We start from the raw sequence: 15,493 nt of genomic DNA on the forward strand, positions 1-15,493 counted from the left end.
AAAAAAAAAAGGGGAAATTTAATGTGCAAATGATCTGCAAACATTTCTATACAGTATAACGTATAAATAAATCGGCATATGCTAAATTCTGTTTGTTGTTTCAACTAGAAATGATATTTTCAGGGGTTTTAAAGACAGTGACAGCTTGATTGAGGATGTTTACAGTCTATACACGAGCTGGGGAAGTGACGAGGGTTCTTTTGAGTTTGGTCAGCAGTTACGTCTTACACTTCCTTATTTAATAATAATATCAATGAGCCAGAATTAGTGGGATACTTAAATATGAAATGAAGTCAGTCCCTTAAAAAAAGTCTTTTGAGCATTCTTTATTTAGGAAAGAAAGACTTTATGGTAAAAAATTATCGTTCAATAGAAAAAGATAAAATCTGAAATTAAAAAAGAAATAGGAAAAGGTCGCGTTTCTTGGACTAAAGCACCATAAAGCTATGTACAGTACATTCCTATTAATATGACTTTTTTTTATATCAGAAAATTCTAAAGTATTGTAAGGATTATAATGGATTAAGAAAAACGGACAGATTATTGAATGAAGTAGATAATGTTTCTAATTGCTTGCATAACAATCATAATCATATGAATATGATTAAAGCCCAGTGCACCATATTTTTTTTATATTTACAAACATTTTATTAGAAATAGAGATTTTTTTTTATTTTTAAATATAAAGTTCCTATCATTCCATGCACTGTCAGAATAAAAGGACACTTTTATTAAATGTAAATGTAAACCGACAGAGTGGACTATAACCTCCAATTATTTATTTTAAAATGAGATTTAAAGGTACAGTCCAATCACTTTTTTTCCAGGTAATGGTACAAAAGACGTACCCTTGAGTGCACCACCCTAGTGACAAGTGTTTTGATTTTATTTCCAAAAGAATACATAGTGTGTCTGTGGCCTTCTTCATGAAGTGCCTTCATGTCACGTAATTGCCTTTAACACCACAGTGCACTAGTGATGTAGAAATTACAGCCTGTTCCCAATTTCACAACATTTCTTGCGACACTGCAGCAAGATGTTGGTTTTTTTTTTTGGGGAAATATTTACCTCTTCAAATTCATAAGCAACCTCCTGAACGGAAAGCTGCGAAACCTGACGGAAAAAAAAAAGCATAACCTATATACATACACTGAATACACTGAATGACAAATAAATGATATTAATTATATAGCAATTAAATAGATGCAAGACACAAACTTCTGAAATGTTTCATTTGTGCACACCTTCTTATCAAATTCCAAATTGCTTACTTCATGACTGCACCATATTAAAATTTTTTACCCAAGTAGCTATCACAAGGCTTCTTTTACGTATTTAAATAACCTAGTTGTACTCGAGATCGGGAGAAAGGGAGCAAAATTGGCCGTGCTGTCTGGGTAGGAGGGGCATACTGTCTCCCTTCCTGTCAATCACAGCACCACTAGCCAATCAGAAACATCTGTGAGCTCATGTATGCGGAAGAGGGCGGATAGCTCTTTCGTCCGAGCATGTTACACTGCTTTGTGACGCAGCAGTTTGAAAAGATGCGAAGGTTGGCTATATGTGTCTCAGAAGAGAGAAAAATTGAGAATTTTTTTTTTTCTTTATAGTCATTTAAATATTTATTTTTGGTATTTCCCATCTCACCACGACCCTGAGCAGGTTACTGATGATGAATGAATGTATGAGCATACCAAAAAAAAAGGTGTGCTAATTGTGCTTTGTTATATAATTGAATATATAATAGAAATCAACATGTCGTGTCACTACTTAAGAAGATCAAGTGCTCTTATGCAATGTTCCAGTGACCATCTGCTTTCAAAACAGTCACATTTTTTTTAGTCACCCAGACTGTAATTTGTAATACTATAATGGCATTTAGTGCATTTTTGAGCATTCAGTGAGCACACAATGCACAGTAATAGTCATTACAGTAAACAAATCAGTCAATAACACTTATAAAAGAACATCACTAGCACTTTCCTAGCCGGAGTAGTCAGTGATGTCATCGTATATGACATCGTGGTGGTGTTGGTGCTGAAGGAGGCAGCGCTGGATGCTCTGAAGCACTGCCACTAGACGACGGTCTAAAGCGGAGAGGTGAGGCTCGGTGAGGAGGGGGGCCACGGCAGCCAGCGGATCCTGAGACAGAGACGCCCGCATGACATCACTCAGACGGTACTGAGGGGAAGAGAGCAGATGCAGGCGAAGCAGCGTGGAACGGCGGATTCTGTGCCAGAAAGAGTGAGACGGTAAAACAAGGAATGAATGATATGACTGAATAATAACCCTTTTCCACTGGTCACTGAAGTACTGAAGATACGGTAGAGTTACTCATCTGTAACCACAACTGTTTGCAATTCTAAAAAAAGGAAAGAACAACAATGGGCAACACACCCAATACCACCTAGCAGAGCACATCCACCAAGAACCACCAAGGGGAAATCAACATGATGCTACCACCACCAAGCGTCACTCTGGGGATGGTGTTCTCAGGGTGTTGGGTTTCTGGCAAACGTAGCTCTTTGTGCCAAGGCCAAAAAGTTCAATTTGGATTTCATCAGAGCAAAGAACATTTTTGCCCACATGTTTGCTGTATGTCCAGCAGGTCTTTTAGCAAGCCTAGGTTTGTTGACTGACCAGCTTCAGCCTCTTGGTTGCTTCTCTATCGAATGACTAATTAGTCGTGGTTATGTAAATCAGTTTTTAATAATGGATTTATTGGTACTCCATGGAATGTTCAAAGTTTGGGATATTTTTTATAACCAAACTCTGATTGATAGCGTTCCATACCACTAACTGCACACAGGTCGACTCCATTCAACTAATTATGTGAATTCGGATGGCAACTGGTTGCACGAGAACTAATGTAGAGGTTTCACTTTTCTGGTTACGGATGACTATTTTTCATCATTTTTACTGGTAAATCATTTTGGAAACGCTATTGATTTTCCCCTCCATTTCAGTCTTATGGGATATTTTGGGTAGATTCATTTGATATAATCCCCAATAAGTCATGTTCAGTTCCAGGTTGGAACACTACAAAATGTAGAAAGGTTCAGGGGGGTGAATATTTATGCAAGGAACTGTATATATGAAAAACTTTCAGTGCTGTATTTTGGTCCACTTGTTGACTTACCTGCAGCACTGCACGAGAGGAGTGAGTATTGATGGCTCATCCTTAGAGTAACGACCAAACCTATGGCATGTAAACACACACAAATACACACACACACACACACACGTACAGAGAATACCATATCAGTTTGACATACCATATAACCCAAAATGTGTCCAAAGATCCCGTTGCATCCAAATACTCACGCTCTTCCATTATCTAAATGTAGAAGGAATGTGTTGTTGCCAAATATTTCAAACGTTTCATAGTGGTGTCTGTCCATATTACCTACAATTTCATAACATAGAAGAGAATTCGGAAATTGGAAGGACAAAAAAAATCAGCTACAATTAATGGAAACTTTATAATAATTCAAAAGTCATCTGGAAGTAATAATGACCTTTTTAATGGGCTAGTTTAATTCGAGCCTTACTTTGCAGAAAGTCCAAAATGGTCATATCGATGAGATCGACCAATCGGGTGCCTCGGTCATAGGGCGGAGTCTTTTTCACCACGTCGCAGTATGCTGGCGTTTTCTCCCACCTGTAACACATTTCTTAGTAACGTGACCAGTGACAACATGAAAGAACCTGTTTCATGGATGTTGCACAGCATGAAACGTAACTATAAGTGGATAAAAAAAGGATGATGTGTTGTTCTTTAATTATAAATTGTTATCATTGGCAAATCATTACAATAATAACCTAATTCCTGCATTTAGTATACACACACCCTACATGCTTCAAATAATCATTTCTATATTCTATACACACTTTGTAGGTCCTACAGTCTAGCCACATACACATACTCCAAATAATCATGTATATGTCATACTGTGCTACTAGAATTGTCTCTCATACACACACACACACACACACACACACTTTACCCACAGAGCGAGCTTGCTGCGGCTGTATGAGCGCCTCCACGGGTTTCTCCAGGAGCGGCGAGGAGAGAGGGAAAGGTCAGGCAACATGGCTGCTAGGGAGCCCTCGAGAGCACGGGGTCGGCCACACACTGCATGCTCCGTCGAACAATAGTATGAGCACTGGCCATAAAAACACGAATTTCCCACTGACACACACACACACACACACACACAGATGCAAGGCATAAGGAGCACAGAAGATCTGACACAACAGCCATTAAAAGCGTACATTTACAACAAATCATATAGATTTTCTGAAAGTCAGCAAGTGCAGGTACAATATATACAAAGGAAGGAAAAATCATTGTGTGTTCACAGTTTTCACAAATCAGCTATCATCTGTAACAATATTATTTATTATTATTAACACAGTGCTATTAAATTTCTTGTTTGGATTTCTATAACAGCAGTTCTGACATTAGTGCTGGCTGTAATAATTAACGCCTTCATGGTATAAGAGGAATAAAACACTTCAGGGTGTGCTGTTATAGGAAAATAATCATTTTGGGGTGGTAACTAACTGAGCTTTGTGTTACTTTGTGTTTATTATTTTCCTAAAACAACACACCCTGTCATGTTTGATCTAGTACCTACAACAAGGTAACTAAATATTTGTCTTCAAGAAGTATTGCTAACTTAAATGGAAGTAAACAATAGCTGCTTAACAAAATTATGTTGTTGTTGTTGTTGTTGTTGTTTTTCTTTGTGTGTTCTGCATGTAGACCAAACCTGGAGAATTGAAGAAGGTCCTGGCCAATTTGTGGTCACTGGTGATGTCTTTAATTTCCTTAATTACATCAACAAGTCTTCCCACAACCGGAGGTACACGCCGGAAACCCAGAATCCTTAAAGAGGGAGAACAAGTGGGAACAAGAGACGGGAAGAAGAAGCAACGGAGTGAGCGTGGTTTGATATTAACTTTCACAATGTGACAATAGCAGTGTCTCTGAGCGTACCTGTCTAGGTGAAAGGCTGCGATTTCAGCATTGTGCCTCTCAAAGTCCGAGAAATAGTACAGATTCACATTAGTCTCTTCATACCTCTCTTGCCTGTAACAAAAACAGAAGGGGTTAAATAACACAAAGAGGTTTAACCTAGAATGTAACGTAGGCGTTCCATTCTGCCGGTAGAACGGAAATCGACTTATCAGGCATTTTCAATCAGTATGAACAAATGAACTATTTTATCACCACAAGTCTGTTATGAGATTAGTCAGGATGCTGTTGGGTTTCTGTATGTAGAGTATCGTAACTCTGTGTTTAGCTGCTGGTGAGCAGGGAGATGGGAAAGGGGAAGGGTGCGAACCCCCTTCTTGGCAAACAATTCACACCTCACAATCCACAATAACATTGATACAGAGATAAAACAGACAGCACTACTAAAGCTTTTTCTGATAGTAAAATACTGTATACAACTGCCATAATAAAATTAGAAAATTTAAACCTAGCAGGCTAGGTAAAGAAAAAGAAATACTTGTGAAATACTGCAAATTCCTAAAGCCATGAGTGTCTACTTTAATGTGAGCCATTAGCCATTACTGTGGAGTGTGACATAACAAATAAATTCAATGCTGAACACGGGAACCTCCAAAACAAAGAGGAAAAAGAGTTAAATAGGGCTGAGGAAATGCTAGAAAAATAGACTGATACCAGGTCAAATGACCCTTAATGTATTATCCAACATGGGCAGAGAGAAATTTAAAGGTGAATTAGTACATACTAAAGATAATGTACATGACAATAGGTGAGTGTGCTCACCAGCTTGACTCACTTCATGGGCTTGAAGAGCGCTTGTCCATAGTTTGAAAAGGTAATCACCAACTTCAGCTGCGTTCCTCCTGTTTTCTGAACTGAAACATGGCAAAACTGTTACAAAAGCGCTGTCACCTGAGATTCCTGAATCTTAAATGAATGTTAAATACGTTGCTCCTTAAAGAAAACGTCACCTGATTCAATGATTACACGTTTTTCTTGCAACATGTTAAATATTATCCTTAGAATTTCACTGAAAGATAGAAAGGTGAATGTGTAGAGACCAATCTTCCACACTAGAGGTCTCCCTGCTCTCACTCACTCTCTCTCTCTCTCTCTCTCTCTCTCTCTTTCTCTCTCAATCTTCCTGATGTAAGATTAGGTTTAGGATCAGAGGTCAGTTTGTAACCCTAACTCCAACCTTAACCCCTAACCTCTAACCCTAACCCTAAACCCTAACCCTAGGTTTAGGATCAGAGGTCAGGATTAGGATCAGTTTGTAACCCTAACCCCTAACCCTAACCCTAGGTTTAGGATCAGAGGTCAGGATTAGGATCAGTTTGTAACCCTAACCCCTAACCCTAACCCTAGGTTTAGGATCAGAGGTCAGGATTAGGATCAGTTTGTAACCCTAACCCCTAACCCTAACCCTAGGTTTAGGATCAGAGGTCAGGATTAGGATCAGTTTGTAACTCTAACCCCAACCTTAACTCCTAACCTCTAACCCTAACCCTAGGTTTAGGATCGGAGGTCAGGATTAGGATCAGTTTGTAACCCTAACCCCTAACCCTAGGTTTAGGATCAGAGGTCAGAATTAGGATCAGTTTGTAACCCTAACCCCTAACCCTAGGTTTAGGATCAGAGGTCAGGATTAGGATCAGTTTGTAACCCTAACCCCTAACCCTAGGTTTAGGATCAGAGGTCAGAATTAGGATCAGTTTGTAACCCTAACCCCTAACCCTAGGTTTAGGATCAGAGGTCAGGATTAGGATCAGTTTGTAACCCTAACCCCTAACCCTAGGTTTAGGATCAGAGGTCAGGATTAGGATCAGTTTGTAACCCTAACCCCTAACCCTAGGTTTAGGATCGGAGGTCAGGATTAGGATCAGTTTGTAACCCTAACCTCTAACCCTAACCCCTAACCCCTAACCCTTAACCCTAGGTCTAGGATCAGAGGTCAGGATTGGGATCACTTACCTGCACTGATGATGCGATGGGTTGACAGCTGTTCCAGAAGAGGTTGGTTGGTGTCTCGGTGCTGATACAGCTGCCAACGGGAGATGCCGAGGTGAAACCGAAGCCAGGGAGGGTGGGTCTCTGTACTGCTGTTCCACTGGACAGGATCATAGCCCTCTTTGCTGTTACTTAACCTGAATGGGAGGAATTAGAAATATTAAAAAATGGACTGAGATTGGCCAAGGCATCATATGCAAATGTGTGCCAACATTGGTCCCAAGAAAATTTTACCACAAAAACCCTAGCCTATGTGAGTGGACAAGATGGCTAATGTTTTTCAGATGTGCACAAGCAACAGAACAGTAAGACAAAAAAAAAAAAAAAGAGAAACTGATACTTAATAATAACCAGCTCTTCCATTTGTTTTTTAACCAACCCAATACAAGACAGTCACGCCCACTTGTTTTCTATTGGCTCACATGAATTCACACGACAAAGTCACCTAGATAGTCAGCACAATGTGAAAGTCAAGGTCTTGGCATAATTAAGGCAGAGACGATATCTTGCAAGGGTTGTGGAAAGGCAAAACTATTTTTGTTAGCTTACAAGCTGACATATACAAGCTGCGGTATAGTACTGGCCTCCACAAAAAACACATCCGTTTGCTCTGAAGTTACGTCTTATTGTTCATGGAAGCCAGTACGTCATAACAATTTGAACTGCATGAAGTATTCTGATGCCTTAACCTCTACCAGAAGCAAATGCGCGTCTTTCACGTACCCGGTCCTTTCCCCTTTAGTGACAGATGGATTTAATTTGCATTTGCGTTTATCATTGTAGTTGTTGGCACCTTTATGAACTGTTCATTCCAAAACTATACAGCTTATTATTGCTCTGGGAAGGGACATTAAGAGGAAATTCCCAGCTCTGACATCTAACATGACCTTGTAGGAGTGTGCCTCACCACTGCTGTGCGTTGTGCTCCTCGGTCTCCTGGGTTCGGATTCGCAGAAGAGTGTCGTCATCAGGACTGGATGGAGCATGCAGGGTATACAGCGCGTGGGAGAACAAAGCCTCCAGCTTGGCAAGATCAGCTTCTCGTACACGCTTTTGTCTCACAGGCTTAGTCGTGCTGGTAGAGCAAGAGTGTGTGAGGTTGGCAGAGGTGAGGTTATGAGGTTGAGTTTGAGGCCTCTGAATGGGCTCACAGGTTGAGGTGAACGTCGACAGAACCAGTAGAATTACCAGCATGTGCAGAGCCAGCATCACACACAACATCAAGGCACACACACCCTTCAAGCGGCGGCACCGACACACTCTCATACTGACAGAGACAGACAGAATCCTGTTACTTTTTTAATATATTTGGACAATAAAGTTTTAAAGATCTCCCGTATGTTCTTACCTGTTTTTGTGGCTCCTCAGGAACAAGAGAGTGAATTTTGGTATCTCGTGTTGCTTTATTCATCTGTTTGCTCCCACCTCTCCTCCTTTCTCTCTCAGGGAACAGGAGCACTGCCAGGTTGGGACGATCTGAACTGACCTGAGTGTGTTTACTTGCCCCTTTTGTCACACGAGTGTGTATTAGAGACAGGGTTCCATGCATAGTACAACTTTGATAATCGAGCTATAAGTGGAATAAGTATTCACTTACGGCCCCTGAGCCACCAGGATGCAGGATTTTAATATTTTTTATTTATTAATATGTTTATAATGTATAATACCTACTAATATGTAACTTTTTTTTTTTTTTTTTTTTAACTGATAAGGGATCCTGGATACCACGGTTCAGGTTTTCACACCGGGCTCCTATTTGGTCTGGAAGTTGAAAGGTATGATTGGCGGTCACAGGTAGGATGTTTTATGGTATATTGCCAAGGCATGGGACAAACCATTTAAAAAGGGCCCAAGGAAACACACATAGACACACAAAACCTGAGAAATGTAAACAGCTGTAATGTCGCTATATTACATTTATTTGAACTATGTGTGTAAAGAGTGGGTGATGAAAAAAAAGGGGAAAAAATGCTTGTACTTTGGAAATAGTTGAAATAGTTGACCATATATAGTTGTATGGTATTGATCCATACACACTGGATAGGATGGATAAAGAACATGAACACACACACACACACACATTGTTTCTCTCTCTCTCTCTCTCTCTCTCTCTCTCTCTCTGGCCCTTGGCTGTTCTTCATGTGCCTTTGTGTTTGTGTGTCTTTGTACTGCTGAGTTTGGAAAGCAATTTTATCGACATCATTGCGCAAGGGAACGTAGCAAACTGATTCCGAGCGTCTGTTTATCAGGAGAAGCGCACGCGGTCAGGTCACAGCACCCTGGCTACCTGTTTCACAAACACACACATGAAGATATATGAACAAATACACCTTTTCAAGATTTTTGTCTATCGCTCCAGAGCTCCAGACTGGGGATCTTGCACACACTGTGCCACCTGACACTAAATTTATCCACGGTTCCTCCCCTATTTGAGTTGCCTGTACTGTTTGGGTGTGGTTTAGGCAGGAAGCCAGCTCTATGAGCTGCTCTGGGATCACTGGGATCCTAAAACACACTCTCTCACACACACACACACACACACACACACATACTTGCGAAACTACAGAAGATGGCAGGATGCATAGAGATACAGACACATTTCATTGAGATCGAACGTGATTTGAACACAGTTTTGTTTTTTTTTTTTTGTTGTTTTTTTTGAGGCATGCCAGTATTCCACCACGCAAGCAAATGTATCGGGAATGTTTTTTTATTCCACAATAAAATTCGAAACAAATTCACAAATTGTGCAAAAGTTGACAATTACATTTTATAAACTATATACATGTAATATTCACAGCCTAAGTCTAGAAAAATAGATTTTTTTTTAAATTATTATTATAAAAATACATTTCCTGAACATCAGGTATCAAAGAAGGACAGGCTGAGAGGGACAGTTGGAGAGGAGGTGTAGAATATGAGAGAGAGAGAGAGAGAGAGAGAGAAACAGAAACAGCACCAAACACCCAGATGGTCTGGCAGTACACAGAAAGTGAGAGTCGTCGAACAAAGAGAAAAACGTGAAATGTCACATTTCCCTAGATAAACTTCATCGCTGAGGTTTTTTTTTTTTTTTTGGTGTGTGTGTGTGTGTGTGTGTGTGTGTGTGTGTGTGTGAAGGGATCAGGGATGGAGGGATTTTGTGATTTGTCTCCAGCAGTGGTTGGTTTGTGCTTCAGGAAGAGAACGTGAGCGTTAGGAGCACTTCCACACGCACACAGCCAGACTTCCCCCAAAGAACATGTACAGGAGGTTCTTCACCTCGTGCGTGATCTCGAAACCGAAGCCCTCGCCGATCACCACGTGCCACGAGCTGCCAAACTTCTTGTCCATCGACTCCTTTATCATCCTGGCTGCACTCTTAACGCACACACACACACACAAAGAAAAGAGGACGGCGCGTTACACAAATGCGGACGGACAATCCTTTATGACCTCGCTGCTGGTCCTATGCTGTAATGTATCTAAGGCCAGCGAGTGTGTCATTACTAATCACTGCATTCGACTGTGTGTCAAGTCACACACACACACACACACACACCTCGTTGTTGGCTGCAAACTTCTCACACGCTGTAACACACAGCTCCATCGTCTCCAACTTCATTTCCTCCGGCATGTCTGTGTGCTGCGAGAAAAAACACACACACAGAATGAGACACCTGAAAGACTGTGAACTGCCAAGAGAACGAGTTTCTAAAAAAAAAAAAAAAAAAAAAAAAAAGGAGATGAGAGTGTTATCTTCACACCATTCCCCGTACACGAAATCACACTCGGATATCAACGACTCAGACACATTACTCCTACGTTTGTTGGGGTGTGTCCTAATCAGCGGGACGTGTTAACTGGGCCAACATTGTTGTGGATGAAATGAAAATAACCAACGAGAAAGAAAGGAAGAACGAAAGCTCAGGAGTTTCTTACCCTAATCAGAGGGAAACTGTGCAGCCGCTTGTAATCTGCCTCCTCCTTCTTGCTCTCCGCCGTTTCTGCCATAGCACTTAGTTCTGCACAAACGCACAGAAAGTTAAATACATCTAGACAATCTGATCACATGACACTGATCTTGTGATGTAATAACACCATGATACGCTTCGTCCTTACCATCTGGCTTCAGTATCTTTTTTTACACATGAAATGTTTGTCTCATTTCCAAACTCTATTTTTTCCCCACTCTAAAATTTCCCGCACGCAAATATCTGAACCGATAGCAAAATGTCGGATACGATACACTCCTAGCAAAGTGACGTGTCGTTCAGCTTGAAGATATCGTATTTGATCACTTTTTTTGCCACCTCTATGATATGATAAAGCCTTTTGAGGAGGGATTCGGAATCTTATCACGCTCAAGTCGGATCGTTGTTTGATATCCGCCAGACGGTCAACGAGGCTGCAATGGCTGTGTAGAAAAGAAAATAAGGGAAAAAAAGGTATTTTAATACGAATAAGAGTAGGAAATAAGAGTAGGAATGCTGATATAATTAGAACGGTTGATACATTTTCTGTTTTTTTGTTTTTTTGTTTTTTACGACATTCCGATATTAATCGGAATTACCACATAATACGACATTCCGATATTAATCGGAATTCCGATATTAATCGGAAATTCTAATAAGTCATGTGAACACCGCAATCCGAATACAACAATATTCCGATTCCTGAAATTCCGATTCCCACCCCTGGAATAATCGGAAATTTGTTGCATGTAAACACCTTTATTCGGAAAATCCACCAAAAGGAGATCTCTGTGTATGCTCAGTCCGAAAGGACTGCTTAGTATTTAGGAATAGGAATAGGAATGGGTTCTCCGTGTATACAGGAATATTCCGATGCCTATACGCATGTAAAAACGTCGTATCCAACCAGAACGCAGACCTCAATCGGAATTTGATGTGCATGTAAATGTAGCCAGTGTGGCGTGTAACTGATCTCAGGTCAGCGTCTGTTTCGTGGGTTTCCTCCGGGTTCTCCGGTTTCCTCCCACCTCCCAGAAACATGCCAGGAGGTGGACTGTGGATACTTGGATACTACGTCGCCTCTGGATGTGAATGTGTGTGTGTGTGTGGGGTGTGTGGGGTGATCTGCGACGGATTGAGGTGTATTCCCACCTCACGCCTCGTGTTTCTGGGACAGGCTCCGGTTCCACCCCCAGGATAAAGCAGTTACTGATCAAAGATTTTAGGAATCTATAATGGAAATGAAGTGATTGGGACAAATTTAGTCTAGTCGCAGCCACTGATAATCACAACCAATTCCAAAAAAAAAAAAAACAACTGTCAGTGTTTGTAACTAAATAAGTGAGTAGTGAGGAAGCGTCACTTCCTGTTTTTTGGGTGTTTAATACAATCATCCTGTTTAGTCCTGAAAACATTATAGAAGAGTTTTACTGTTATTATACTATAAATTTATTCACCTCATATCAAGAACAGCTGGATTTAAACCTTTCAGAGCTATCTACTTTGCTAATTTTAGTTAAATATTTTTTTTAAATAATAATAATAACCTAACTAAAAACCTGCTCTAAACTAGGAACCATATTCAAAACCTAAAACATTGAGCAAAGCTAAGCTAATGATTAATTGCTAATTTCAGCTTCGGTTCTCACATCAGTCTTAGGTTTAAGAAATATAAATATAACTAAATATAAACAGGTACACATGTAAAATTCATATTACATTGCTATTCTATGTAAGATATAATGAGCTACAGGAGTAGCAAAACTTATTCCTTACATGTTTAACGGAGAGAAATGGTGTCTAAAGCTACATCCCAGGTAGGTTGCTAAGGAGACATCGTGATCCTAGCAACCGGAAATCTCGCGAGAACTGGAAAGGTTCTGCCCACCGTGAAGTCTCGTACATGGTCAAGAAGCAGCTCAATAATACTATAGTAGTACTATAGTAGTCCTAATTATTTGCCAATAATTATTATTATTATTATTATTATAACAACAACAATACTACTACTACTACTACTACTACTACTACTAATAATAATAATAATAATAATAATTATTATTATTATTATTATTATTATTATTATTATTATTATTGGCAAAGGTTACAGTGGAAGAACTCGAGTGCCCTGACCTCAACTCAACCCCACTGAACACCTTTGGGATGAACTGGAACACCGACTGAACACCAAACCTCCTCACCAACACCAGCGCCTGATCTCACTAACGTTCCTGTAGCTGAATGATCACAAATCCCCACAGCCACGCTCCAAAATCTAGTGGAAAGCCTTCCCAGAAGAGTGGAGCTTATTATAACAGCAAACACAGGACTAAATCAGGAATGGGACGTTCAACCAGGACGTATGAGTGTGATGATCAGGTGTCCACAAACTTTTGGCCATATGTGACTTGTTATTATCGAGAACATGAGCACATTTCAGCATCATCAACAACAGGTGGCACGGGCTTCCCTTCTTTCTCTCTGCTTTGTCTGGCCTAAATTCTATCCGCTTAAACATCTGGCTGCTGCAGAAGATTCCACTGCTGCCCCAAATACATGCTTGACCTGAGAGCACTCCCAGATGTGGTGTGTGTGTGTGTGTGTGTGTGTGAGAGAGAGATAGAGAGAGAGAGAGAGAGAAAGAGAGAGAGAGAGAGAATTTAGCTCTAAATAATAGTTAAATAGTAAAATAAAGGATATAGGAGGCTTTCATTTGATAATACACTTGAGCTCTCTCTCTTGCTCTCTCTCTCTCTCTCTTACACACATCTCTGAGACAATGATTTGATTTCAGTTTTTAAGGATTATTGTGGATTTTCCTTATTTGGATAAATAACAAAGACTGGTTAAAAAAAGTGGAATGGTGTGTGTGTGTGTGTGTGTGTGTGTAGTGAGGTTATCTATCATTTTATCACTTGATCATGATAGAGGGAATGAGAGAAAGAGAGAGACAGACAGAAAGACAGATGTGACCGTAGGGAGTCTGAGCAGGGGTCCTAACCGAGGTGATTAATACACATCTATAATTCAGCAGCTCCAGAAGGGAGAAAAGAAATGAGGAGGAAGATGAAAAGAAGAAATGTGAAATGCGATTCTTATTAGTAGTAGTATGCGCTGATATTATATTAACAATTATCATAAATTACCATTATACATCTCACTAGTTATATTTGTTCATTTTTAATAATAGCTTCTGCTTCTAGTTTATATTGCAGTGGCCAAGCTAGCAATACTACGAATGCTGAATGAATAATATCTATATAGGTTATAATATATATATACAGTTAGGTCCGGAAGTTTTTGGACAATGACAGTTTTTGTGATTTTGCCTTTATACACCACCAAAATGGATTTGAAATAAATCAATCAAGATGTAATCGAAGTGTAGCCTTTCATCTTTATTTTAAGAGGTTCCACAAAAATATGGCATTTACCATTTAGGAATTAAAGCCATTTTCAGCAAAGTACCGCCATTTTCAGGGGCTCAGTGGTATTTGGACAATTGACTGACAGGAAGTTAATTGACCAGGTGTGGTCCATTCCCTCGTTACTTCAAGACAAATGAAGCAGATAAAAGGTCTGGAGTTGATATCAGGTATTGAGTTGGAATTTGGCAGCTGTTCGACTGGAGCTACCAATATGAAGTCTAAGGAGATCTCAATGCAAGTGAAGGAGGCCATGATTAGGATGAAAAAACACAGAGATATCAGAGAGATAGAAAAAACTTTAAGAATTGCAAAATCAACAATTTGGTACATTCTTAAAAAATGCACTGGCGAGCTCAGCAGCACCAAAAGGCCTGGAAGACCACGGAAGACAACTAAAGTGGATGATCTCAGAATCCTTTCCTTGGTGAAGAAAAACCCCTTCACAACATCAACAGAAGTCAAGAATACTCTGGAGAAGGTAAGTGTATCATTGTCAAAATCTATAATCAAGAGACGCTTTCATGAATGTAAATACAGAGGGTTTACAACAAGGTGCAAACCACAGGTAACATTCAAGAACAGGAAAGCCAGATTAGACTTTGCCAGAAGACTAAAAAAGCCTCCCATGTTCTGGAATAAGATTCTTTGGACTGATGAAACCAAGATTAACTTGTACCAGAAGGATGGGAAGACAAAAGTATGATGAAAGAAAGGAACAGCTCATGATTCAAAGTATACCATCATTGTCCGTCATTGCAGTCAAGGCATGTGTATGGCTCTTGGATTTGGATTACGGATATCCGGAAATAAATGACAGGATTGTGCTTGGTGTGAAGAGGTTTCTGTAGCTCTGCAGTCCATCAGGACTCTAACCTGATATTCCAGACATGTAAAAACTTTTGGTTGTCCATCACCAAAATCAAAGAGCTTATAAGAAAGAGACAGATGGTCAGATGGTTGTTGATCTCGGGTAATGAATATAGAGTGAGGAGGATGGTGAGGAAGGCAAAAGAAAAACCCAAAGATGATGGCATTCAAATTCCTGGGGTTGTAAAGTTTCAAAATCTACTATTAGATTAGAT

The 15,493-nt window shown here is 40.0% G+C and overlaps 2 protein-coding genes across 3 annotated transcripts; both read right to left on the minus strand.

Moving 5' to 3' along the window:
* Positions 1-44: 44 nt before the first annotated feature.
* fam20cl (family with sequence similarity 20 member C, like) lies at positions 45-8,296 on the minus strand. Its single transcript, XM_034299434.2, has 10 exons — positions 7,938-8,296; positions 6,995-7,167; positions 5,817-5,895; positions 5,003-5,095; positions 4,776-4,891; positions 4,012-4,192; positions 3,552-3,661; positions 3,325-3,406; positions 3,140-3,199; positions 45-2,230 (listed from the first exon to the last, which is right to left on the minus strand). Exons 1-10 carry the CDS (start codon positions 8,294-8,296, stop codon positions 1,984-1,986), a joined length of 1,500 nt encoding a protein of 499 aa, XP_034155325.2. The 3' UTR covers positions 45-1,983.
* Positions 8,297-10,128: 1,832 nt separating this feature from the next.
* dnal4b (dynein, axonemal, light chain 4b) lies at positions 10,129-12,847 on the minus strand. Of its 2 annotated transcripts, XM_026947739.3 has the most exons (5): positions 12,760-12,847; positions 12,136-12,213; positions 10,952-11,034; positions 10,572-10,655; positions 10,129-10,390 (listed from the first exon to the last, which is right to left on the minus strand). In XM_026947739.3, exons 3-5 carry the CDS (start codon positions 11,021-11,023, stop codon positions 10,226-10,228), a joined length of 321 nt encoding a protein of 106 aa, XP_026803540.1. In that variant the 5' UTR covers positions 11,024-11,034; positions 12,136-12,213; positions 12,760-12,847; the 3' UTR covers positions 10,129-10,225. The 2 variants fall into 2 exon arrangements, with proteins under 2 accessions (XP_026803540.1, XP_026803541.1); XM_026947740.3 differs by lacking the exon at positions 12,136-12,213 and having other exon boundaries at positions 12,760-12,843.
* Positions 12,848-15,493: the final 2,646 nt, after the last annotated feature.

The sequence above is a fragment of the Pangasianodon hypophthalmus genome, chromosome 25, assembly GCF_027358585.1.
Source record: "Pangasianodon hypophthalmus isolate fPanHyp1 chromosome 25, fPanHyp1.pri, whole genome shotgun sequence".
Lineage (NCBI taxonomy): Eukaryota > Metazoa > Chordata > Actinopteri > Siluriformes > Pangasiidae > Pangasianodon > Pangasianodon hypophthalmus.